The following is a 27,989-nucleotide window of genomic DNA, read 5'->3' as shown; positions in this document are numbered from 1 at the left end:
TAGGATGTATTTTCATTGTCATTTGTTTCTATGTATCTTTTGATCTTTAATTTCTTCTTTGACTCAGTTGTTCTTTAAAAGTATGTTGTTTAATCTCCATGTATTTGTGTTTTCTCCTGCTTTCTTTTTGCAGTTGATATCCAATTATAAAGCCTTGTGATCAGAGAATATGCTTGATATGATTTCAATCTTCTTAAATTTGCTGAGGCTGATTTTATGTCCCAATATATGGTCTATCCTTGAGAATGTTCCATGTAGTCTAGAAAAGAATGTATAGTCTGATTTTTTAGGATGAAGTGCTCTATATATATCAATGATGTCCATTTCATCTAATGTGTCATTTAGGGCTATTATTTCATTATTTATTTTCTGTTTGGATGATCTATCCATAGCTGTCAATGATGTATTTAAGTCCCCTAGTATAATTGTGTTTTGGTCAATTTCTCCCTTTAGTTCTGTTAGTAGTTGCTTGGTATATTTCGGTGCTCCCTGATTGGAGGCATAAATATTGATGACTGTTATGTCTTCTTGTTGTATAGTCCCCTTTACCATTATGAAATATCCATCTTTGTCTCTTGTTATCTTTGTCACTCTGAAGTCTGCTTCATCTGATATCAGTATGGCTACGCCTGATTTCTCTGGGTTCCATTTGCTTGGAGTGTCAATTTCCACCCTTTCACTTTGAGTCTATGCTTGTCCTTGTAGCTGAGATGTGTCTCTTGGAGACAGCATATGGTTGGGTTTAGTTTTTTGATCCAATCTGCTACTCTGTGCCTTTTTATAGGTGAGTTCAGTCCATTTACATTTAGGGTGATTATTGATATGTGAGGATTTCCTGTCATTCTGTCTTTAGTTTTTTGGTAAGGCTGTGTCTCCATTGTTTCTTTGCCTTTTTGTTGTTGTCTATTATTTCTGTGTGGTGGTATTCTATGATGTTTCCCTCTGTTTCCTCTTTTATTACAGTATATATTTCAGTTCTGGATTTTTTTTTGAGTGGTTACCCTTAAGTTTGTGTAAGAGAAAGTTTGATATTTAGAGTATTCTATTTTCTTCAGCACGCATACTTTCCCCATTCCCATATTCCAGTTCATGCCTTTACTCTCCCCCTTTTCATGTTTTGATTGCCACAAATTGTCCCTGTTGATGGTGCTCAAATAGCCTCCTTTAGTATTTCTTGTAGTGCAGGTTGTGTATTAGAAAATTCCCTCAGCTTCTGTATGTCTGGAGAAATCTTTATTCCTCCTTCATATATAAAGTATATCTTTGCTGGATATACTATTCTTGGCTCATAATTTCTCTGTTTCAATAGTTTGAATATTTGGTTCCACTCCCTCCTGGCTTTTTAGAGTTTCTGTTGAAAAATCTGATGATAATCTAATGGGCTTTCCTTTGTAGGTTACCGTCTTCTTTTCCCTGGCTGCCTTGAGGATTCTTTTTTTTTTCTTGATTTTAGACAGCTTCAATACAATATACCTTGGAGAAGGCCTGTTGGGATTGAGGTAATTAGGTGTTCTATTTGCTTTTGGATTCGAGGATCCAGTTCTGTCCACAAGTTTAGGAAGTTCTCATCAACAATTTGTTTGAATATATTCTCTGTTCCCTTCTCTCTTTCTTCTCCTTCTAGTATGCCCATTATTCTTATATTGCTCTTCATGATGGAGTCAGAAAGTTCTTGTAGATTTCTTTCATTTCTTTTAAGTCTCAAGTCTCTTTCTTCTTCCATCTATGTCATTTCCAGGTTTCTGTGTTTGATGTCACTCGTTCTTTCCTCCATCTGGTCAACTCTACTACCTAAGCTGGTTATTTCATTCTTAATTTCTGCTATTGGGTTCTTAACCTCCAGAAATTCAATTTGGTTCTTTTTAAAAATTTCAGTCTTTTTAGTAAAATGCTCACGTTTTTCTTTGATTGTGTTTCTGCGTTTATTAACCTGCCTTTCTGTGTTTTCTTGCATCTAATTGAGTTTTTTTCAGAACTTGAATTCTCTGTCATTTAAGTCACATATTTCCTTATCTTTAAGTTCCTTTTCTGGAGACTTTTCACTTTCTTTCTGAGCTGTCTTGTTGTTTTGGTAATTCATGGCAATTACTGATATATTATTTCTCTTCCTAGACTTCTACAGGAGTAGCTTCTGCAACAGGTTGATAGGAAGAGGTCTTTCTTTTGTTTTCCAGTACTTGTTGGTAGAATGTTTTATTTTCTCTCTGACTGCAGCCTTCTTTTTCTCTCTCACACGGTAGTGCTATATTTTCTCTGCACTACTCCAGCTTCTCACACAATGGGGGAATTCCCTGGAAGACGGGCTTCTCCTCTGTTAATATTTCGCCTGGGTCACAGGGTGCAGTGTCCGTGTGGGTATGCGGAGAGCTCTTGAAGTTCCAAAGCTCTTCCTGCACCAGATTCAGAGCCAGTATGTTTTAGCAGTTCTGTTTACTCCTGCAGGGATCCGCCCAGATAGGTGGGGCCAGAAAGTTGTAAGAGGTGGCCCAGAGCAATGGCGGTGACCACCACCACAGCCGGTCCTGCTTCCACAGCTCCCTCCCCTTTGCTGGAACTAGTTGGGCTGAGAATCTGTGTCTGCGGTCCACAGTTCTCAGAACAGCAAATATTGTGTTACTTTGATCTGACACTTCTACTGTTCTGCTTCTAGCACTGGGTAGGTGGGGCGGGGCAAGCTCTGGGAGGATAGGTGGGGCGGCTAGTCTCAGTGCCTTAGGCGTCTGTTCTCCGCTCGGCAGTGAGGGTTTAAACCACCGTTTTCAGCCTTTTTCCCTCAGTCTTTTCTCTGAGGTCTCTGCCGTGAGCGTTGGGTTCAGCCGTGTTATATGTTGCCCCCTCAGCCCTGTGGGCCGTAAGCGGAGCCCTAGCAGTCCGAGTCCTTCCCTCTCCCGGAGCTGCGGTAGTTCCGGGAGCAGCGGGCTCCGAGCACTGAGCTAGGTCTGCGTCCTGTACCCGCGCGGCCCCGTCTCCGCACTTCTCCCTTCCCTCCTTACCCGCTCGCACAATTCACCCACCTGGAGGTGAATTCAGTACTGAGCCTCTTCGTCTTGCCTGTCTGCTGTGCAAGGAGTCCTTTGTGGAGTTATTGTTGTTCGATTAGTTGTAAATTCTAGAGGAGCTTTACAGAGGCTCACCTCACCCTGCCATTTTGATGACAAGTTCTTTAATATTGATACAGGAGAGTTAGCTTGTCCCTAGGTAGACAGGGAGGTCCCTGGTGGAATAAACAAAGACAGTCATATCCTAAAACTTCAGGTTTTGAAATCACTCCTTCACTCCAGTACATAATGTAACAAGGCCTTGAGGTTAATCATAAAATTCATTTCGGCCTGACAAATGGAGCCGATATGATAGGTAAGAGTGGGTTACTTTGCTAATTCCTTTACAATAGGCAAGCAGAACAAACCCAGTAGACAAATTTCATTAAAAGGTACCAGTTCCCTTCTTCAAACAAGCTCCCTTCTTCAAAGAGCTCCCCTTCCCCAAGCAGGCAAGGGAAGGTATAAAAGTAAGAGTTTTGCCTCAGTCATGGGGCACCTCCCATTCGGGACCCCCTCCGGCTCGGGAGCTGCAACCTCTTCTCCTGCTTCTAATAAACTATCCTCCTTTTAAAACTTTTTGCCTCTCCTTGGTCCTTGTTTTCATTCTTCAGCTTCACGAGACACGATCCTGGCCCACACTCAGAAACTGCTAGCAGATCCGACATCACCTACATCAATATCTTACTGGAAAAATAAATTGTTAGGATTATTTTCCCTAAAACCTATCTGAGAAATAATGCATCGCTACTGAATACTGAATACCACCTGTATAAGTTAACATGTAACTTCACAAAGTGTAGACCCTAATAAGTAATAAATTGTAACCTAAACAGAGGTAAAAATTTTTAAAGAATCCAATAATCTGAGGTGAACATTTAGATAATGCTTTAGTACGAAAAAGAAAAACATGCTCTTTATCGAACTTCAATTTGAAGTCCTGTGTAGTCTGAAGTGTCTTATTTCTAAGTTTTTGTACATTTTTCATTAACAGTGATCAAAAAACATGTTTGAACATAAAATTGATTAAGACAATTTTCAGGAGGTAAAAGGAAAATATAGAATCTCTAAATGTAAAGATCTTGTTCATGTATTTTTTCCAATGGATGTTGATGAGTAAAAACTCATAGTGATATTTAAGTTCCATCAGTTGCAATTCAAAAAATGTCATGGTTTTATTTTAAAGTACAATTTTTACAATATATCAGTAATTACTTAAAAGATGTAGGAGGTACATAGTTTTTCAAAATTCTTATAGAGAAGATGTTACCAAATACATTTGATGGCTTATCCTTAGGAAATATTTCTCTTTGTTCAAATTTCTCCATCAGTGTTGCTCTATTTGTTACTGGAGAACAGGGGTTCTTATATCATTGCAGGAAGGAATTCCAGGATGTATGAAAAGACACGCAAACAAAGCCAAACAAGCAGTGGATTTATTAAAAGAAAGAAAAAGAATACATTCCCAAAATGCAGGCGTGGACAGGCCCAGAAAGAGAGCAACTGCACTGAAGTAAAAGGAAATTTAGGGTTATATTCAAATGAGGGCACGAAATACGATTATTCAGGGGTAGCGTTACTGGTCTTTCCAGGGTGGGCCTTTGTTGACCCTTCCTTCCCGTTGGGAGACGGAATTTTTGTCCATATTTGGTCCTTGTCACAACTGTCATGGCAACACAGGGGGTGAAGATTATCCCCTGCCAGCAATGCTAATAGTATTATAATCTATTACAATGAGCTGTAGTGGCACCTTCTCTTAAGAATGATCTTATCTTCTCCTTCCTTTGTTTCCCTCACTTCCTCCTTCCCTTCCTGCCTCCTCTCTCCCCTTAGCTCTGTTCTTTCTGCCTATGGAACATATCTATCTACATTTGACCTTTCTGCAATATCTCATATTATTTAAGAGACACAGTTCCCTGTTCTCAGCACAACAAATATCCACTGGGGAGAGATTAGTGAGGAAAACAAAAAACCCTAGGCACCCATCCTCATAGTGCTTACATTCTAGGAAGGAAAATTAAGCTTAACCAAATGGCTGCTTACATAAAAATAAAATTGTAATTGAGGCATATGCTACGATTTGTGAGTAAACAGCCTTGAAGTGAGAGATGAGGAAAATGAATCTTGAAAGAGTGAGCTGAGATCTGAAGGAAGTTAACTAGGTGAGGACAAAAGATTCATTCTTTTAGAAATTTATTTCAAAAGTCTCTTGGATCGGAGGGAAGATAGGCATATGTGTAAAACGGAGAAGACTCCCATTTGTTTAGAATTTTATTGCATATTTTCTACTTTATAAACTTTAGAGTAGTACTACTGACTAAGGTGAAATAACAGGGACTGGATTCAGCCTCTCACCTGGAACACCCAAAACAGACAACAGTTGCAATACATTGTTGCACATTAGTCAACAAAGAACAGAGATTCTGGAGATATGCGACATAAACAAGGTGAGGCCTAGAATTGCCTAAGCTTACTCCTTAGAGAGAGTTTCCTGGCCATTGAGTTTCTGGGCACTGCCCCGGAGGGTCCCTGGGATGGAGGTGACAGTTCAGGGAGACCATGGTGGCCATTATTCTCAGCAAAGAGCACTGCAGAGAATTGTACAGAGAGAGAACTCCAGATATCTACAAAAGGTCCCTCTCAAGTGTTCAGCTGATTACTGATCAGCAGATTTCCATGAGAACACACTACCCAAGGCTGGGCAAAGAACCACTGAAGAGTTCATCCACATGATATGTGTGATGGCTCTTAAATTCCTTGGTGTCTCATAGTCTACCCCATAGACTTTCCAGACTGGAGCCTCAGCTCTCTTTCAGGTATCTTTTTTTGGGCCAAGTCGCTGCTTAGATGGCTTCAAACTCTTTTCTCTCTACTTCTCTGAATATCAACATACCAGTTTGTGGAAAACACGCGCACAGCCTTGCTCATTCTGTAGGTGAAAGTGCAGTTTGTTCTTAATATGACCCTTTTTCTCTCTGGATAATTCCACAGCCTCTTTAGAATTCTCAGGTATGAGTCAAACACCAGGCCACTGTGTTCCCCAAACTTCAGTGGATACTTTTCAACATCTTCAGCTAGTTTCCTCAAAGCCTCGCTCACTAAACCAGCAATGAAAAATACCTTTGTCCTTTGGTTCCAAGAGATAAGTGTAATGGTGAAATGAGAGGAAGAATCAGAGTCTTACTGCAAATATCTCAAAAGAAACTCTCTTTAAACTCCTTTATAGTCTCAAGCGTGGGCTGTAGGTCACAAAAGCTTTTTTTCATATAGATTCCTTCTATGAACTGCATAAATGGACTCATGCTTCATTTAAAGTAATCTTACATATGTGCGTACTATGTTATAAATATTATCACTATAGCTATAGTGTAATTCTAGGCACTCAATGATGGACACATAAGCTTACAGAATTTGCTACTCTAAACAATGCTGCAATAAATATCAAGGTACATTTGTTTCTTCATGATTTTTGAATACATTAGCAGAAAAAATTCCAAGAAGTTAATGTATGAATCAAGGGTTGTGTTTATTTCTATGCATATGTTGAAACTGTAGTGCAATAGAAATACTCCACTTTTCTTCTATCACCATATTTCATCAAGGTTTTAAATCTTTGCCCATGAGATAAGCACAGAATAACATCCCATTATTATTTTATTTTATATTTTTAATTAGTAGAGCATGAATTAGTTTACCATGGCTGCTGTAACAAATTACCACAAACTGGGTAGCTTAAAACAACAACAACAACAACAACAAAAATTCTCTCAGTTCTAGAAGCCAAAATTTCAAAAATTCATCTCATTGGGTGCAAATCAATGTATCAGCAGGACCAAATTCCCTCCGGAGGCTCTAGGGGAGAATGTTTCTGGTGACTGCTTAGCATTCTGTGGATTTGGGCCACAACGTTCCAATCTTGGAGGCGAAGATTTGTAATCTCTCTCTGCTCAGTCTTCACATTGTCTTCTCTGTTTGTGTGTGTTAGATCTTCCTCTGCCTTCTTATAAGGACACATGTGATTGCATTTAGAGTTGACTTGTAGAATCCAGGATAAACTTCCTATCCCAAGACCCTTAATTAATCATGTCTGCAAAGACTTTGCCATATAAAGTAACATGCACAGTTTTCCAGTGATTAGGATGTGAATATCTTTTGGGGAGGATATCTTTTTCAGCTTGCCAAAGAGTATGTGATTATGTTTACTGATTTTTGGTATTGCATTTTCTGTGAACTGTTAATTTATGCTTTCACCTATCATTAAATTATTCGTTTATGTTTTTCTACTTTCATTGTAAAAAAGAAAGTATAACCCAGAGAAAAAAGGATATATATCTGTCTTTTTCCCACCAATACAGAACATTTCTGTGTCATTAGTTGTATCAGTCTTTCCCTTTATCACTACTTGGATTTCCTGTCATTATTTTTTAAGAAAAGGCCTTTACCATCTACAAATAGTAAAATCTTTACAAAATAAACTTCTAGTAGGTTTATGATTTATTTTATTGAAATATTTGATTTCTTTCTGCAAAATTTATTTTAATGAGCCAGGTGATGTGAAATGAAGCTACATTTTTCTCCTAGCTTCTAGACAGCGAAACCATTTTTGCATAACATAGCTTACCCCATATTTAGCATATTAGAAACCTCATACACAAATCTTTAAATCTTATTTTTTCCACAGAAATGTTTCTTTCTTGCTATGCCAATACAGTAATGTTTCCAATAAACTGGACTTACATAGTTTGAAATCTGCTAGAACTCATCCTCTAACATTATTCTTTTCATAAAAGTCTCTTGACTAGTAATATTTCTAGATGAATTTCAGAATCATTTTGTTATTTAAAAAAAAAAAATCCTCATAGTACTTATCCTCGAATTGCATTCTATTAACGATTTTATGTTTGGAAAATGGAATTCCTTACAATGCTGATTTCCTGTCTCAAATCAGGGCATATCATTATTAAAGAATTTTTATTTAAAATCTTATTAAAGGATTTTACATCTTAAGAAATTTAATGCTTTCTTCATGTAGGTTTTATACATTTCTTATCATATTTATTACTAGGCATTTAATTTTAAGTAGCTGCTGTGTTTATTATTGGATAAAAAAAAGTTATTGGTTATCATTTAGTAATTGTGTAATCAACACCCTCACTGAATTCTCTTTTTGTTTTTCAAATTCTTTGGATCGTCACAGTATACAGTAGTAAGATCTGAAAAAGATAATATGTCTTCCTTGTTCCCAATATTCATAGCTAGCTCTCATTGCTTGCTCTTTCTTATCTGATTGCATAGGCTAGAAACCACAGTTCAATGGAAAATAATGGCTGGTAATTAGCATTTTTATCTTGTTCTTGACTATAATAGATATTCCTTTAGAGATGTACCATTAAATATAATGCTGATTTTCACATGTACATATAGAACACATTTTATTTTAACACACACACACACACACACACACCAGTACATACAATGGAATGATATTCAAAACATACTACAGTATCTACCCAACAGACTCTGACCTCTATCAATGAATATTGAACAACCAGTCAGATTGCATACCACCTTGTATGCTATAGCAGTATGTATTGGCTATATATCAGTATTGGCTATATATCAGTAAATGCATACATGTTATACACACGTAACAAGGCATTAACTTTTACCAGACATGGGTATTACATTTTATAATTTTTTTAGCTTTTTGAGTAATGAATATTTTTTTCTTATTTGTAATATTAATATGAAAATATGTTTTTACTCTCTGGAAAAATGCTCATGATGCACAGATAAGCTACAATTGGTGATATTCTATTTAGGAATTTGCTTCAATATGAATTAAATCTTTCTTTGGGGCCTCTCCTTTTCTGTTTGTTTTTTTTTTTCCTAGTAAAATTTCAATCCAATTTTTGAAGTGTTTGGAGGCTTCTTTTCTCTATCTGTGCCTTGGGACAGTTAAAATAGCATTGGAGTTAATTTATTTCTTTAAAGATTAACAGAATTCATCTGTAATATTCTTGTAATATTTCAAATAACAGAAAACCCAACCTAGGTCAGCTTCAATTACAAAGGAAACATTTTCTCTGGTTATTCAGTTGTCCAAAAGTAAAGCTTCAGAAGCCGCTTGATCTAGGGATTAAATATTACAGATGAATTTCTCTCTATACAATTATCTGCCTTGCTTCGATAGTGGTTCCTTCTTCAGGAAGTTTCTATCATTGTTCTCAAAGTATGGCTGCCACCAGCTCCAAAAGCAACACATTTCTCATTTGCATCCAGTAGCAAAGAGAATCTTTTCAAGTAGTTCTCATGGCAGAAGAGAGTATAATTCCTAGAAACATATGCATTTAATTTGCTTTGTCTTTGTTGTGTATTTATCCATGTATCAATGGCAAATGTCAAGGAATACACTAATACATCCTCAGGGCTGATGATGGGATAGTGTCAATTTCACCCAAACTACTTGGCTAAATTTCCTCTTAGAAATTTAGGAAACTTCTCAAGGAAAGGGAAAGAGAATGGAAAAGACAAAATATCTATTTATGTTACATAAATAAATATGTTTTTTACATACATATATGTATAGCTATACTATGAATTTGTTATGAGTATATTTATATAAAATTCATGGAACACCGAATTCATGTACATAGAAAATGATAAGGATGAGTTCCTGAGCACAGTGTAGGAATGATAAATCTAAGATTTCAGGTAATGGCAAAAAGAGGTTTTAATTTTGTTAGTTGGTATTTTTATAGAAATACTATATTCATGTATTAAATATTATTTTATAAATTTCAGAATATAGATAGGAAAAAAAGAAAATGTGCCGATTGTCTTACATGTAAGTTGAATACTTTAAAAAGAAAAACATAAAGAAGTTCCTGTAAATCATTACTGATAGTCCAATTTCACGGTATCAATATGGGGTTACACATCTGTATATCCTTATATAATACTTTACTTGAGAAACAATAATGAAACCACAGCAGTTTTTTGATATAAAAGAACAATGTTTACAATGTCATATTAACTAGGGGGAAAACACTCATGAACATCCCCACGGTGTTTTAAAATTTTATAATTTTACCTACATTGTTATTTATAGTATAAGCATCATTTTATAGATAAATACCCTGAAACTTAGAGAGGTTATATGAATGATCTGAAAAACCTGATTTGTGGACAGTACTTCAATAATGACACAAATCCAGCCATTCTAAACCTATATTCCATGCAATATACTTTTCGCCTATGTCTATAATATTAGTGAACATAAGCAAAACTATGATGCATAATACTATCATTAAAAATGTATTTATCTAAAAGAATTTGTAACTTTGTGAGGTGATTGATGTTACCTAAACTTATTATGGTGATCAATTCTTAATATATAGATATATCGAATCATTCTGTTGCACACCTTGGACTAATTCCATGTTATATGTCAATTATATCTCAATAAAACTGGAAAAACAAGAGATGTCATCAAAATGGCGGTGTGAGGTGAGCCTCTGTAAAGCTCCCCTGGAATTTACAACTAATCGGACAACAATAACTCCACAAAGGACTCCCTGCACAGCAGACAGGCAAGACGAAGAGGCCCACTACTGAATTCACCTCCAGGTGGGCGAATCGCACGAGCGGGGGAGAAGGGAAGGGAGAAGTATGGAGACGGAGCTGCGCGGGCGCAGGACGCAGACCTAGCTCAGTGCTCGGAGCCCGCTGCATCCCGGGACTACCGAAGCTGCGAGAGAGGGAAGAACTCGGACTGCTAGGGCTCTGCTTGCAGCCCACAGGGCTGAGGGGGCAGCATATAACACGGCTGAACTCAACGCTCACGGCAGAGACCTCAGAGCAAAGACTGAGGGAAGAAGGCTGAAAACGGTGGTTTAAGCCCTCACTGCCGAGTGGAGAATGGAAGTCTTAGGCACTGAGACTAGCCGCCCCCTCCCTACCCTCCCAGAGCTCACCACGCCCCCACCTGCCCGGTGCTAGAAGAGATAAAGTAGCAGTGTCAGATCAAAAGGACAGGATATTTGCTGTTCTGAGAACTGTGGACGGCAGACACAGATTCGCAGCCCAACTACTTCCAGCAAAGGGGAGGGAGCTGTGGAAGCAGGACCAGCTGTGGTGGTGGTCGCTGCCATTGCTCTGGGCCACCTCTCACAACTCACCCCGCCCCTGGCCCCATCTATCTGGGCGAATCCCTGCAGAAGAAAACAGAACTGCTGAAACATACGGGCTCTGAATCGGATGCAGAAATAGCTTTGGAACTTCAAAAGCTCTCCGCACCCCCACAGGGACGTGGCGCCCTGTGACCCAGGTGAACTGTTAACAGAGGAGAGGCCCATCTTCCAGGGAATCCCCCCATTGTGTGAGAAGCTGGAATAGTGCAGAGAAAACATAGCACTACTGTGTCAGAGAGAAAAAAAAAACGCTGCAGTCGGAGAGAAAATAAACCATTCTACCAACAAATATTGGAAAACAAAAGAAACACCTCTTTCTATCAACTTGTTGCAGAAGCCACTCCTGTAGATGTCTAGGAAGAGAAATAATAAATCAGTAATTGCCATGAATAACCAAGGCAATAAGACAGCTCAGAAAGAAAGTGAAAAGTCTCCAGAAAAGGAACTTAAAGATATGGAAATATGTGACTTAAATGATAGACAATTAAAGATTGCAGTCCTGAAAAAACTCAATTAGATGCAAGAAAACACAGAAAGGCAATTTAATGAACTCAGAAACGCAATCAAAGAACAACATGAGCATTTTACGAAAGAGATTGAAATTTTGAAAAAGAACCAAATTGAATTTCTGGAGGTTAAGAACTCAATAGCAGAAATTAAGAATGAAATAACCAGCTTAGATAGTAGAGTTGACCAGATGGAGGAAAGAATCAGTGACATCGAACACAGAAACCTGGAAATGACACAGATGGAAGAAGAAAGAGACTGGAGACTTAAAAGAAATGAAAGAACTCTACAAGAACTTTCTGACTCTATCAGAAAGAGCAATATAAGAATAATGGGCATACCAGAAGGAGAAGAAAGAGAGAAGGGAACAGAGAATATATTCAAACAAATTGTTGATGAGAACTTCCCAAACTTGTGGGAAGAACTGGATCCTCGAATCCAAGAAGCAAATAGAACACCTAATTACCTCAATCCCAACAGGCCTTCTCCAAGGCACATTGTATTGAAGCTGTCAAAAATCAATGACAAAAAAAGAATCCTCAAGGCAGCCATGGAAAAGAAGACGGTAACCTACAAAGAAAAGCCCACTAGATTATCATCAGATTTTTCAGCAGAAACTCCACAAGCCAGGAGGGAGTGGAACCAAATATTCAAACTATTGAAAGAGAGAAATTATGAGCCAAGAATAATATATCCAGCAAAGATATCCTTTAGATATGAAGGAGGAATAAAGAACTTTCCAGACATACATAAGCTGAGGGAATTTTCTGATACACGACCTGAACTATGGTGAAAAACTGAAGCCCTTTGCTCTATGTTCAGGAACACGACAAGGCTGTCTCCTATCACCACTCCTTTTCAACATAGTGTTGGAAGTCCTTGCCAGAGCCATCAGGTAAGAGAAAGAAATAAAAGGCATCCAAATTGGGAATGAAGAAGTTAAAATATCGATCTTTGCAGATGACATGATGCTATATATAGAAAACCCTAAAGACTCCACCAAAAAGCTACTAGAAACAATCAAAGAATACAGTAAAGTTGCTGGCTACAAAATCAACGTACAAAGGTTCATTGCATTCCTATATACTAACAATGAAATCTCAGAAAAAGAAATACGAAAAATAATTCCTTTTGCAATTGCAGCAAAAAGAATAAAATACCTAGGAATAAACTTAACCAAGGATGTGAAGGATTTATATGCTGAAAACTATAAGACATTTTTGAAAGAAATTGAAGAAGACACAAAGAAATGGAAAGACATTCCGTGCTCATAAATTGGAAGAATCAACATAGTTAAAATGGCCATATTACCCAAAGCAATATACAGATTTAATGCAATCCCCATCAAATTCCCAATGGCATTTTTTAAAGAAATAGAACAAAAAATCATCAGATTTGTTTGGAACCACAAAAGACCCCGAATAGCCAAAGCAATCTTAAGAAAAAAGAACAATACTGGAGGTATCACACTCACACTCCCTGACTTTAGCTTTTGCTACAGGGCTACAATAATCAAAACAGCATGGTGTTGGCAGAAACACAGACACATAGACCAATGGAATAGAATTGAGAACACAGAAATAAAACCACATAAATACGGACAGATAATTTTTGACAAAGAATCTAAAAACATGCAATGGAGGAAAAACAGCCTCTTCAATAAATGGTGCTGGGAGAATTGGATAGCCACGTGCAAAAGCATTAAACTGGACTGCTATCTGTCACCGTGTAGCAAAATAATTCAAAATGTATCAAAGACTTAAGCATAAGACCTGACACAATAAACTGCATAGAAGAAAACATAGGTACTAAACTTATGGACCTTGGGTTCAAAGAGCATTTTATGAATTTGACTCCAAAGGCAATGGAAGTAAAAGCTAAAATAAACAAATGGGACTATATGAAACTTAAAATTTTCTGCACAGCAAAAGAAACCATTGACAAAATAAAGAGGCAACCGACTGAATGGGAGAAGATTTTTGCAAACAGTTCCTCCGATAAGGGTCTAATATCCAAAATATACAAGGAACTCATGAAACTCAACAACAAAAAAACAAACAACCCAATTGAAAGATGGGCAGAGGACCTGAAGAGACATTTCTCTGAAGAGGACATACAAATGGCAAATAGACATATGAAGAAAATGCTCAACATCGCTAATCATCAGAGAAATGCAAATGAAAACCACAATGAGATATCACCTCACCCCAGTTAGAATGGCTATCATCAACAAGACAATTAGTAACAAGTGTTGGAGAGGCTGTGGAGAAAAAGGAACCCTCATACACTGTTGGTGGGAATGCAGACTGGTGTAGCCACTATGGAAGGCAGTGTGGAGGTTCCTCAAAAAATGACAAATAGAATTACCATATGACCCAGCAATCCCTCTCCTGGTTATCTATCTACCCAAAGAGTTTAAAATTATTTATACATAAAGACACGTGTGCTCCAATGTTCATTGCAGCTTTGTTTACGATGGCCAAGACATGGAAACAACCAAAATGTCCTTCGATAGATGAATGGATAAAGAAGTTGTGGTATATATACACAATGGAATACTATTCGGCGTTAAGGAAAGATGATATAGGAACATTTGTGACAACATGGATGGATCTTGAGAGTATAATGCTAAGCGAAATAAGTCAGACAGAAAAAGCAGAGAACCCTATGATTTCATTGATATGTGGTATATAAACCAAAAACAACAAAAGAACAAGACAAACAAATGAGAAACAAAAACTCATAGACACAGACAATAGTTTAGTGGTTACCAGAAGAAGGTAAGGGGTGTGAGGGAGGGAGACGAGGGTAAGGGGTATCAAATATATGGTGATGGAAGGAGAACTGACTCTGGGTGGTGAACACAGAATGGGATTTATAGATGATTTAATACAGAATTGTACACCTGAAATTATATAATTTCATTAACAATTGTCACCCCAATAAATTAAAAAAAAAACATAAAAAGAAAACAAAAGTTATACAGAATTCTTGAATAGAGAACTAAGCTGATACCATTACATTTAATCAAGCGTCTAGAAAATTTAGACAGAAATTTTGTTTAAATAGCTCTTGAACTCTGAATAGGTACTGAATTTCAAAAGTTTTATAACTGTGGAACCTTACCCTTAGACAAAGCTTTAAAGTTTATAGTCTATTTTCATCCATGTTCTTGGAGAAACCAAGGTACCCTTTATCCAAAGAGACTATGCCATTGACTTATAAAGTTATAAATACATTTCCTCTGAAATATAATAAAAAGAAGTTTCATAATAAAAAAAACTGGAAAAACTAATTAACAAAAATGTATTTATTTAAAGGAAACATATATTTTCTATACTCTAACAGTGTGATTTTAACCCATATTATGTAATCTATTACACATTGAAAAGGACCTTCATATTTAGAATAAGTAGAAATCATACAAAATTTAATTATGTTTAAAGATTAGTAACTCGAATCTGAGAAAAATATGAATAGTTTTCCACAGAATACCTTATTTTTGGAATGAACTAAATCTACAGTACTTTGATATTTCATAATCTTTGGAAATACACTAAAAATACTGTATGCTTTCCATTGCCAAATATGGTAGTCTAAAGCACTCTTCAGATTTTGTAGGGTATCTTTGAAAACACGTACAGCAGAAACAAATATTATTGTTTATCAGGCTCCTCAGCCCATTTTCATATGTCCTTCTTTTCTAAAAGGTTGCCTTAGTAACCCTCCAGCAAAAGTAATTTTCCGCAGTTTTCTCCAAATACTACCTACATAATTGCTCAATTTAGTCATTGTGGTGGGGCCAGGAAATAATGTATTTCAAATTTGGTTTGCTTCTTATTCCAACAGTTTGGAGACCAAAAACCTTCTAGTAAGAACAGCTAAAAAAGTGTCAGATATAAGAAAACAGTAATCACATGCAATACTATAGGTGGATGGATAGAAAACGATTTCCTTTATTATTCCAGGGAAGGACAGACTGATGAAATCTAATCTTTGTAAAATGAAGTGTACATGTTACAATTTAAAGGTAACTAGCTATCAGATTAGAATGGAAAGAATACCTTCCAAAGCAATAAACGGGAAAAGGGAAACGAACATTGAAACAATCCAATAGAAAGGTAGAAAGAAACATGAGTTGACGCAAGGCTAGTGGCTAGGAAACAGTCTAGACACTCAGAAGTGCAAGATATTTAATTTCAAGTTGTATATAATTCAACATCATTTCTATTTCAGGCCCTCATTCTGTAATGGGACTGAAACTTAATGTCAGTAAATTAAGTAGGCCTCTATTCCTAACATTTTTCTCAGACCAGTAACAAAATACTAGCATGGGGGAATGCTTGAGGAGAAGAGGTGATGCGGACCTCCACTCTTAATGTCAAAGTATCCCACCGCACATATAAAGTACTTATCACGGTGTTTGGCACCAAGTGAAAGTTAGCTGTTTTATCTCTCTTTTATCTCTGAGGCAAGAAGGAAATTTTCACTAGCTATCCCTTTAGCAACTCCTGTGGTAAGTGTGATAACAGTGGTTTGCAGAGTACGGTGCTGTGTTTTCGTGGAGGAGAATTCAAGTAGTGCTAGCCTAACACGACCTTTGGAAGCATGGGTAAAGCAGAAGAAGGAGGGACACTGTTACTATTTGTGTGCACAGGTTGTTCATAGACCTGGTATGTTGATTTCAGATTTCCACATTATTATTAATAGCCATATGGTGGGAGCATCTAATGGCTTTAATGTACACTTTCACCGTACATTTCAAGACACATTATACATAGGAGAAAGAACTCAATCTATGGAATCAGATAGACATACTTGAATACAGTCTCACTAGTACAAGTCATGTAATTCTGAGCACGCACTTCTGTGTGCCTCTCTTTTTTCTCTGTAAAATAGAGTCAAAATACATACTGTTCTCCAAAAAGCAGACCTGTGGAGAGGATTTCGCATGCAAGGATTTTATTAGGGAAAATGCCAGTGAGAGGAAATGGAGAGCAAACTAGAGGAGGTTGGAAGAGCCATCAGATCGTGACACATTTTGACCCGAAGTGGAGAAGAAAGGGAATGATAGAAGCCCCCTAGATCACCACGCAGTCTAAAGAATGTTCAGGAAGACCTTCTGAAAGTCCTCAAATCAGTCTCCAGTCAGAGGAGTCTCCAATCTCCCAGTCCCTCGGTCATGCAAACAACTGGCTGGGAGCAGCTCCTGGGAAGCATGGCCTGGGAGAAAGTGAGGCAAAGAGCATAGTGACTAGGGTTCTACATTTTAATCAATTATACCCCCTTTCTACAAGGAGCATTCTCAGGGCCACTATATCTACCTTGCAGGTTTATTGTGAAATTAGAAATAATGTAGGTAATTTGTCTAGGAACGTGCACTTGACATACAGTACATGCTCAATAAAGGAAAGCTACTGTCATATCTCAATTATGAACTCTTTATCATAATAATTCTATGATATTTATAAGATACATTTCTTTAATCCTCACAAAACTTCTTGCTATTAGGTGTTTATGTTAGTTTGTGAAGGCTGCCATTACAAAGTACCCTAGTCCAGGCAGCTTAAACAACAGAAATTTGTTTTCTGAACAGTTCTGTAGGCTAGAAGTCCAAGATCAAGGTGTCAGCAAAGTTGGTTTCTTCGGAGGCCTCTCCCCTTGGCTTGTAGATGGCCATATTCTCTCTGTGCCTTCACATGGGCTCTCCTCTGTGTGTAGGTCTGTGTTCAAATTTCTTCTTCTAAAGACACTAGTCATGTTGGAGTTGGTTCCACCCTGATGACCTCATTTTAACTTAATTATCTCTTTTAAGACCCTGTCTCCACAGATAGTTCCATCTGAAGTACTGGGAGTTGGGACTTCAATTTGTGAATTTTGGGGGACACACTTCAGCTGTAACAGTGTTGTTAGCCATATATTACAAATAAGAAAACTGAGAATTAGAGGTGTCAAATATGATGCCAGAGTTACACTGGTATTGAAAAGCAGAACTTGGATCTCTGTAATTCCAAGCAAAGTCCATTCTCTTTTTATGAAAGTATGCTATGCACCTGACCCTTGTACGAACTTGGCCCTTTTAGGTTAAGGGTAAAAGGAAAAGGTGACTCAATCTAGTCGATGTGGACCCAATATCCACAACATAAAAGATGCCTTTGAATTAAACTCCATAGACTAGTGGTTTACGCTAGTGGTTCACAGTTGAGGCTGATTTTGCCCCCTTGATGGATATTTAGCTTCTTCTGGACACATTTTTGGTTGTCACAGCTGGGGGTGTGCTGCAGGCATATAGTGGGTAGATGTCAGGAATGCTGCTAAATATCCTACAGGACAGCCTCCTGAAACAATAAATTACCTGGCTCAAAATGTCAACAGTGGTGTGGTTGAGAAGCCCTACATGAGTAAAGCAATTTGGTCATCGAATCAAGACTAAAGGGATGGGAAATTGTACAGAATGCTTTTGAAAATTTAGGATTCTATCCTGACCATTCCTGGGCATATTTCTGTCCCCAGACCAGCCTGGTTGGTATTCTGTCTGGTGGAAGCCTGGAACAAATGGGTCCTATATGATTCCAACATAATTCTGGTTTTATAAAAATGTCTTTGTCCCTCTCACACCTGATCCGTCTAGATGAAAAGTTTGGTTGAGAGTAGAGAATGGTTGAAAAAAAGGACAAAGTTATAATTACTGGCAAGGGACTCTCAGGTATTGTGGAGGTGGAGGGAGAGCGACAATCTGGTACCTAGGGCTCTACAGGGGAAGAAGGGACATCAGTGACACTTGTATTTCAGATCTACCTCGGCAGCCTTTCTCCCCAAGGAAAACATCCTGGTGTGTTTCTCTCAAACTGCTGCAATCACCTTGAACTTAACTGACTGCTGCGTCTGCCATCCCCAGCCAGGTAGCTCTAACAATCTTTCCCCTTAATCTTAGAGATCAAGAGGTCAATCAGGAAAAGCAGGGGATGGTCCCAGCTCCTACAACACACACACACCCTCTGGATGTCATCATCACCCCAATCTCATACATTCCATTGGGGTAGACTAAGGTCACACCACCATGCTGGTGGCATGGACAAACAAGAAGATTGGATTGACTGCATTTAGCAGACCCTCCAAAACAAGATCTAGGCAGTTATTTTAACTGAACTGACAACATTAAGATTTACCTGCTAGCATTCTCAACCTGTGTTCCCTGCCTGATGTAGGTACTACCTCATGGGCCTGCCAATTAATTGTAAAGACTTTCTTTCCAGGGGCACCATTTGTGTTCTTGAGATTGTACTTCTTGGGTGGGAGACAGGCATTAACAAGTCTCTCTTAAAAATACAGTGACTGCACCTTAGGTTGTTAAACTTTCAGCATCTTGGATCTTTCAATACCCTAAAGAGAAGGGCTTCACTCTGAGGCAACAACATCCATGCCTGGTCCCTCAGCTTTGCCTGTTATTAGGTTGATGCAAAAGTAATTGCGGTTTTTGCAATTACTTTTAACCTTTTAAACCGCAATTACTTTTGCACCAACCTAATATTTTAATTGCTTTAGGGAAAGGGCTTTTGATCTGTTATCTAGAGATACATTGTAGTTGACTGCTGTGCTTTCTGAGATGGGACAGGGTGGGAAGGAATGGGCATAGGTCTTACGGACTTTTTTCACTTTTATAAATCTTCAATGCCCCCCACCCCCTTTACTCTGTCTCTTCTAATTTCAATTTCACTCTTCACTCCTGACATTTCTCATTCCTTGGTTAATACCAGACACCACTCTCCCCGAGTGTCTTCATTGCTATGAAGGTTTCTTTTAATACTTTTGTGCTGTTTATTTTAGTTGTTCTCAGCAGGGCACAATGCATACATGTAGACTTGTCTGCCAACCAGAATTGAACTCATTTATTTCTAATTTCTCATGTTGCTATCAATTTAATCCAGAATATAGGATTGATTTATGAGCATAACTTGTGATATAAGTGCTTATACCTGGCTTTTGCCCCCCACCATTTCTTGGAAATTATTATACTGCTGGTGCTGATGATAATCAGTTTTACTGTGTTTCCCCCAAAATAAGACCTAGCTGGACAATCAGCTCTAATGTGACTTTTGGAGCAAAAATTAATATAAGACCCGGTCTTATTTTACTATAAGACCGGGTCTAATATAATATAATATAATATAATATAATATAATATAATATAATATAATACAATATAATATAACATAATAAAATAATATAATACCGGGTATAATATAATGTAATATAATATTGGGTCTTATATTAATTTTTGCTCCAAAAGACATATTAGAGCTGATTGTCCGGCTAGGTCTTATTTTCGGTGAAACACAGTGAAAGGTAGTTACGAGTACTAACTATATTCTTGGTAATTTACATGTAGTTTCTAATTTTTAAAACAAGATGGACAAATTGTGGGCAGAGGAAAAAATAAGTAAGTTGTCTAAGGTCATGGAGTTGGTAAAAGTCAGAGCTTGCATTGTTATCAAGGGCTGCCGGAATATGAAGCTTTTATTTGTTATGTCATACTCCCCTTGTTGGTGTTTTTAGAAAATCACAAAGCCATAAAAATTACCGGAAGTCATGTATTAAAAGCCAAAACCTTGACAAACCCAGGGCACCTCTCCAAAAATGATCACCTGAATGTTTCTTCATTTCATAAATAACCCACTTGAGGGGCATTTTTAAATTACTTCTTCTAAAAAACTTAAAGAAGAAATTAAACACTTTTGACATGGTATCTTCTCAAACAAAATATCTAGAGAGACTGAACATTTTGGTCAATTTTTCACTCAGTGTGTAGACAGTAAAGATTGCTCTTCTGTGTTTTGTTGCCCTCTTAAATGTTCCCTTAATGGTAGGTTATGCCATCTGATGGGCAATTTGGCTTTGTACCATTTTGCTTGTCACGTTGTTTCCCTAACATTAAGTAGCTGAGACTAGAGAAGGGCTTATAGAGGTTACACAGCTCAACAGGATGCCTGTCTTTTTTTTTCCCCCCCTTTTTTCTCCTAACTTCCCATTACCCTTATGCCCTCCCTTGTCTTGCCTTACAAACTCACTGAGGATAATACAACAACAAATGCAAATATTCACTTTTTTTCTCCTACAGTGTCCATTTTTTATGGTTGATTAAAACTAGCTGAAGGGAACAGAAGAAGAAAGAGCATCAAAAATTGTTCTTCTCTGTCTAGATGTAAATAGCTTCTCTGTTAAAGAACTGGGGCTACTCCCACCAAAATAAAGAGTGAAGTAAGTATATTTTTCTTAAAGCAAAATTCTGTGTATGCATGTAAATGTGTGTACTATGAAACACATTCCCCATGACAGTCCAGCCAGAAGGAAAACATGAAATGCTTTTTAAACAAACTACCTTTTTTTTTTCTTTATTGGGGAAAATTAGGGAACATTGTGTTTTTCCAGGGCCCATCAGCTCCAAGTCAAGTTATTGTCCTTCAATCTAGCTGTGGAGGGCGCAGCTCAGCTCCAAGTCCTGTCACTGTTTTTCGATCTTTAGTTGCAGGGGGCACACCATCCCATGCAGCTCAGCAGCAGCTTGTTGTCTTCAATCTAGTTGCGGAGGGCGCAGCTCACTGGCCCATGTGGGAATCGAACCGGCAACCCTGTTGTTCAGAGCTTGTGCTCTAACCAACTGAGCCATCTGGCTGCCCCAACAAGCTGCCTTTTTTGACATAACGCGTACACTCACAAAGTCACTTGACTTTGAATAATCCCATTACAACACGTAACTAGTGTGGTTTGAGAGATGTGAAAATGCAGTTCCCCTGGGGTGTCATGTCCTCAGTAATGTCTGATGATATCTCCTGAGGTCATGTCCACACTTTACCAGACTATATCTGGTAAAATGATTATTTGTCATTTTAGGAATACACACTTTTTGCAGCTCTTACACAATAGTCTCTTAGTTTTCCATAAGTTGTGTCTCCTATTGGCACAATAGTACATTTAAAATGATCTCTCTTTTGCTCTTCCTCAACGCTGCCTAAGGAGATGGCACCTATCTCCTACTTGGTATCATGACTGCTGTCTCAGACTACTCGTGAAGCCCAAGATCACCACAAAGAGGACCAAGAAGTTCATCTGGCACCAGTCAGACCAATACGTCAAAATTAAGTGTAGCTGGTGGAGACCAAGAGGCATTGACGGGGCGGGGGGTGGGGGGTGCACAGAAGATTCAAGGGCCAAAAAAAAAAAAAAGAAAGAGATTCAAGGGCCAGATCTTGATGCCCATCTCTGGTTATGGGAGTAACAAGAAAACAAAGCACATGCTGCTTAGTGGCTTTCGGGAATTCCTGGTCCACAACGTCAAGGAGCTTGAAGTGCTGCATGATGTGCAACATATCTTACTGTGCTGAGATTGCTCAGAATGTGCCCTCAAAGAACCACAAAGCCATGGTGGAAAGAGCAGCCCAGCAGCCCACCATAGTCACCAATCCCTCCCAATGCCAGGCTGCCCAGTGAAGAAAATGAATAGATAGCTTGTGTGCAAACTGTGTTTTAATAAAACCATAAAATTCTGCCATCTGGCAATAAACAAACAAATAAAGTAAAATGGTCTCTTTTATTTTTGGAATTACAGGGTCACTTTTTAATTCCTGAATTGTATAGTTCAATATGAATATCTCTAAATGGTACAAAAGAAGTACAGTGGTATTTTTAATACAAAATAAATATCTGTCTTCTGGAAAACTCTACTTCACATCTACACAGACAGCCCATCTTGGTCAAAATTAAAATTAATCTTAACATCTTCAAAACAAGAGAAACTGCTTCAATTTAAGTTAATTCAGGATAAATGGACCCAGTTAACTAGTTCCTCTAAAAATAAAACCTGTTAACTATTTGCTGCAATTTATTTTTAGAAATTCATTTGCATTCACTCTTTAACAAAGCACCTTTCATATTACACCCTTGTTTGTTTATAGAAAAAGACTTCATGTACTGTATGTGGAATTTGACTCCTAAAAAACTTTCTTGGTCCAAAATGTTTTTTAGATATTAAGTGCCATGTCATGTCAATCAGCACTATTTTTTTGTATGTTAGTCTTTGTGAATTACACTTTAAAACTTACCTGCTGCTCTGGAGTCAGACACACTTTTAATAATGAACAGAAAATGACTTCCAAGTATCTTCCACAATCTAGGCAGGTGAAAGCACGCTCTTCTACCCACTCCCAAGTCCTAGAGGACACCCTTTTAGAATACCACTGGACTGATTCTTGGCATCTCTTATCTAAGAAAAACTACATTAACAACTGCACATTTTGAATCCAGCATTTTTATTTATGAAAATACACACTGAAATTTACTTCCCTCCAATTACCCAAAAGGCTGAATTTTTGTTAAATCTTCATAGAAATGTAAATAGCTTCTAGATGGCTTTGTTTTCCATACAAAACTACATTGACGCTGTGGTATCAACCTGTTTCCTTCCCCCAGACTAAGCTTTTTCTTGCTAAGATGTTATCAGTCAGTTCTGGTTAGGTTTTTCTTGTGTTTTTTTTTTTTTGTGTGTGTGTGTGTGTGTGTTTTTTTAAGATTTAGGAAGTTTGGATTTTATAGAACTAAACTCTTTTAGATGATAACACTGAACATATTCGTTACTTATTGCACACCAGCAATTTCACATGAGAAAGCTTTTGAATTCAGACTTTTCAGCTAATTGATGTTTATAGAATTTTAGTAATGTAGACTTTAGTGATGTTGAGAGTCTCCATAAAGATGTTATGGGCTTAGATATGGTCTTTTCCTGGGGGGGGTGCCATCTTCCTTTTCTTCTTCATCATCATCCGGATAATCCACTAAGCCAACTATGTTCCTACCAGTTGAGCTGCCTATTCCATTAGTAGCACCAACAGAATGGGGAAAAGTAAATTTGTAGTCACCAGAACTTGTTCTTTTACGAACATCTACCTTGTTTTTATTTTCTTTTGGTTTTTTAGTCTTCAGACAACAAACTTGAAAATCATTTTCCAGTGGTTGCATAACTGCTTCTCCTTCCTCTACATTTTCTTTATAACCAGTTTCTTTCTTTTCACAGACTCTGTCACGTCTGTGAAATATTTTATTATACAGTACAAGATTCAACTTCTTCTGTATTTGACTCTGTCGGTCTCTCTCTTGTTCATATTTCATCTTCAAACCTTTGAATGTCTGAACATATTCAATCTGTTCAAGTGTTTTATAAAACTTTTCAACTACATGTGTAACAAGAGACTTGATATTTTGCACTCTTATGTATTCAAATAGTTCAAGAATAGCTGAATTCAACATATTGTACCGAGTTCCATTTTCCAAAAGAGCATTTACAACCGGCTCTAAAAGATTTCCCTTGATGATGTAACGATTATAAAATTCATCTTTAATGCCAATTATACTTCTCATGAAGCGAAGAGCCCACAAGATCAGGAAAGTCTGCTTCGAATTCATCAAGATCAAGACTCTTCTTAGCAAGTCTTTGTTGAAAATATAGTTTCTTATGTGATATTCGTGATGTTGCACACAGAATGTGAGCAGCTCTAAAATTAAGCTCAGCAGCTGTGCTGTTTGATAATTATTGAGGCAATTTTTGCTGTTTTTGTCGGTTCCAAGTATATCATCCTCTTCACATGTATCTTCTGACGTGGTGGCCAAAAGTGGCGCTATGAGGTTATGCATACAATGTTTATAGAAGAAATGTAGAAACTCACTTCTTTCACATCTATCATGTGTCGCCAGCACATTGTTGGCATCAAGTAGAGAACGAAGAAGTCCCATTAAATGAAGAGCATTTCCTAGCTCTTGATCAGTATCACTGATCATTCGTTTAATTACTACATTAATGAAAAGGTTACAATCTTCATTCCAGAAGGATTCTTTTATTATGAATTCTCGAATCACTGATGGATTATATTCCACTAGATAAGCAAATATGTCAGTAGCAGCTGACCTTATTTGCACATCATCCAGGCTGATTGCAATTTTCAGAGCAGGAAGAATTCCCAATTGTGTCAATGTTTTGAGTAGTGCATCCTTGCTTTGAGACTGTAATGTTTGAGAAAATGAACAGAATTCCTTGAAAAAAAATATAAATTCACGCCGCTTATCATCATCTGTAGTCTTATCTTTTAGCTGTGCAAGAACTTGAGGCAAAAACTTCTTATTTTTCTGCAGCATGTGGACTATCTCAACCTTGTTAAAGAAAATAAAAGTTTTAAGATTAGAAAGACAATTGTCTTCAAATATGGATGGTACAGGCAAAATGATGTTGAGAATGTATTGTACCCTGTACGTCTGATGTATTTTTTGCCTAAGTTCCCAGTTTGTGATTGGCACCACTTCCTTGAATTTTGCATGTTGGGTCAAGAATTCTCTGTGCCTTTTTGGTTGAGTCAAAGTAGGATCATATTCAAGGCATCCCATTACATTCATGATACACTCATCAGAAAACATGATCTCAAAGAGAAATGTCTTGTTGAGGAGTAAGATTCTTATAATAATTTCATGCAGTTGATGTAAGCCTTCAATGTCTCCTAGGGTCTCACAAGTGTGTAACAGTTTCAGTAGTTTTTGAATATAGTTCTCATTTTCCAAGATCAAGGCAAGCCTTTCCTTACCGGTAGGTGAAAGGAAAGCCATGGTAACTAAGTTAGCAATCTCTTCCAGGTTATTGAGTTCACAGTTAGGAAGCTCAACCAGACGACGTGTTTCTGACATTTCATCACATTCTTCTTCTTCTGAAATATCCAGCAGGTCTTGTGTGATGTCGACAGTTGGGTCTATACCTTGAACCCGGCAAATGTCTTCCCAGATCTCATGACAACCTGCTTTGTCCTTGAAACTCAATGCCATTCCGTGGTTCTCAGCCTCAGACCAAACAATTAATAGCCCCCTTTTTTTCTTATACGGGGTGTTTGGCTGTATCTTTGACTCCAAGATCAGTGAGCCGTCGGACTCTGACCGTACTAGTAGTGACAGTCCCTGGAGATGTTCCACGTAAGTGGAGTACACATATCCAGTGTCAAAATAGGACCATAGCTGGTCTTCATTCAGGTTATAGAGTTTTACACGGCGGCGACATTTGTTCACCACAGGGATCTCTGGCCTCTTCACCCCAGCCCGCCTCTTGGCATGGGGCCCCGGCTCACCAGTCAACGGCAGCTGAGGTGGCTGTGGCTGCGACGGTGGCGGCGGAGAATCACAGATGTTGCAGTTGTCGCTACTGGGACCCTGGTGGCTCTTGAGGTCAGTAGGGTTCCCTGGAGTCCCGCTGTGCTTTACTTCCATCTCAGTCTCTCCATTCTCCATTTTGCTCTCCTCTCCTCTCTCAATATGGGCTTTCAAAGTGAGCCTCTCAGCCGGCTCACGGTTGCCTAGGGAAACCGCGATTACCGCAGGATTCGATCCCAAAGCAACATTCTATAACCGTTAAGGCAAAGCCCCGCCCAGTTTACAAATGGAAGCTTAGGAATTAGAGCAAAGAGCACTATTTTTTCCACAAAAGGTTTTGTCCCCCAGAAACATTTTTCACTCATCGAGTGTCTGGGGCTGGAGACTCAGGATCTTAGACAAAAGAAAGCTTAATCACTTATGTCGTTACCAAGTCCATACCTGACATAATATGACAAGGAAAGTGCTTCCCCATCTCCCTGAAAGAAGCAGAAGCAAGTGAACTGTGGACCATTACAAATAATCAGAGATCTGTAGTTGGGTCTTCTCCATAAGGCCTATGTCTGTATCACTCACTTACCCATCCTCAGGGGAGAATATTGTTCCAACTCCTTTGTTCAGATCAGCCTGAAGCTCTATTTTTTAGCACAATGGGGAAACTTTTTCCTAAACTTTTTGTAATCTATAACCACACTCCTCATTCGTAGGAAAGGAGTGGGCCAGAGGGAAACTGAGCTCAAATTAGCCAAGAGTGAATATTGAATATCACAGGTCAATTGTTTTATTTCTTTTCTTAATAATTACAGTAATATTCACTACTACCACAACTAAGTAATAATAACAATACTTGAGGGCTTCTCATTATTATAAAGAAAGGTAATAACATAATTGAGCAAATATAATGCTTGAGTGCTTACATGTTCAAAACATTGTGACAAGAAATTTATATATTTTCTTAATTTTTATAATAACCTAGTAGTATATGAGTATTAAGCATCCTTTTAAGATCAGGAAATGAATCTAGAGAAGTTAAATCACCAAAGGTCACACTGCTAATATGTTGAAAAACTCTGATTTGAACACGTCTTTCTGATTCCAAAATTGGTTTTCTCAGCCACTGAACTATGCTATCCCCCTCTTTTCTTGGCCTTCATTATACTTTATTTCACATTCCTTCCATCTATATAATTTGTAATCAACATAAAATTATCAAGAGAAGATGAAAGTCACACACTTCCTCCCCCAGCCCCACATCTGTGTATAGCCAACCGAAAAATAGAAGCTTGTATGTGGCAACTCTGTTAAATATAATTTTAATAGTAACCAAGTTGATTTTTGATGTAGCAGCAACTTCTGCAGTTTTCTTAAGACATTTCCCCCCCAAAAAAACATTAACCCTGTGATTGCAAGGGAAAAACTGAGAATTGGGCCACATCAAGCAAATTTGTACTTGAGGAGTCCTATTTGTAACAATCACTTCATTTTACATAACATTGGAAGTGTTGACAATTCTCAACTAGAGCACAGAAAAACTTTTACACACCTCTCTTGCAATGTCGCCTCTAGGACATTATAATACAGGGACATTCCCAGGACAGGACAGCAGGGGCACTTGGGGAATTAAATGCAAATGACAATCATTTCAAGAGAAAATTCAAATCAATGCTAGGATCTGCTGGCTTAGAAACATTTACAAATTATAAATAATACTTAGAGATAAGGATTAATAAATGACTAATACAAAAATTGATATATGTACTGGTTTAAAACTCCTATCTTATTTCAATAAGAGAGAATATGCAGATAATACTAATGGCATGTATGCTAATGTCCAATTTTTTTCTCTGCTGTGGTTATATTCAAGTTTCTATCAGAATCAATTATAACACTGTAAGTCTGAATATGCCCTCAGGTTTCATTCTTTAAGAAGCAGTCAGCACAAATCTATGTGTTCTCACAATTTGATCACAGGGAGTTTCCCTTAGGTCAATTAAGGTCCGGTTATCTTAATTAGGTTAACTATAATCTCTTTATAGTCTAAAGGAGCCTCAAGTCCACATTTCTCATTGCTATTTCT

The 27,989-nt window shown here is 37.8% G+C and overlaps 2 protein-coding genes and 1 pseudogene across 3 annotated transcripts in view; 1 reads left to right on the top strand and 2 right to left on the bottom strand.

Annotated features, from left to right (window-relative positions):
- Positions 1-22,238, top strand: part of LOC308494465 (large ribosomal subunit protein eL32-like) — a 39,563-nt pseudogene extending 17,325 nt beyond the window's left edge. The window contains exon 2 of the transcript in view: positions 21,797-22,238. The product of the transcript in view is annotated as a large ribosomal subunit protein eL32-like (transcript). The remainder of the gene's footprint in view (positions 1-21,796) is intronic.
- The window catches only part of LOC308494923 (uncharacterized protein), a 102,564-nt gene that overhangs the window by 54,930 nt on the left and 19,645 nt on the right, over positions 1-27,989 (bottom strand). The gene's annotated exons all lie outside the window — the stretch shown is intronic.
- Positions 23,283-26,050, bottom strand: LOC308494464 (serine/threonine-protein phosphatase 4 regulatory subunit 3-like; the record flags this gene model as incomplete). The annotated part of the gene is made up of 1 exon (XM_081042245.1): positions 23,283-26,050. The coding sequence occupies one exon, from the start codon at positions 26,048-26,050 to the stop codon at positions 23,489-23,491; it is 2,562 nt and encodes an 853-aa protein (XP_080898371.1). The 3' UTR covers positions 23,283-23,488.

This window comes from Rhinolophus hipposideros (genome assembly GCF_964194185.1).
Source record: "Rhinolophus hipposideros genome assembly, chromosome: X".
NCBI lineage: Eukaryota > Metazoa > Chordata > Mammalia > Chiroptera > Rhinolophidae > Rhinolophus > Rhinolophus hipposideros.
This window is presented reverse-complemented; position numbering and strand designations above follow the sequence as displayed.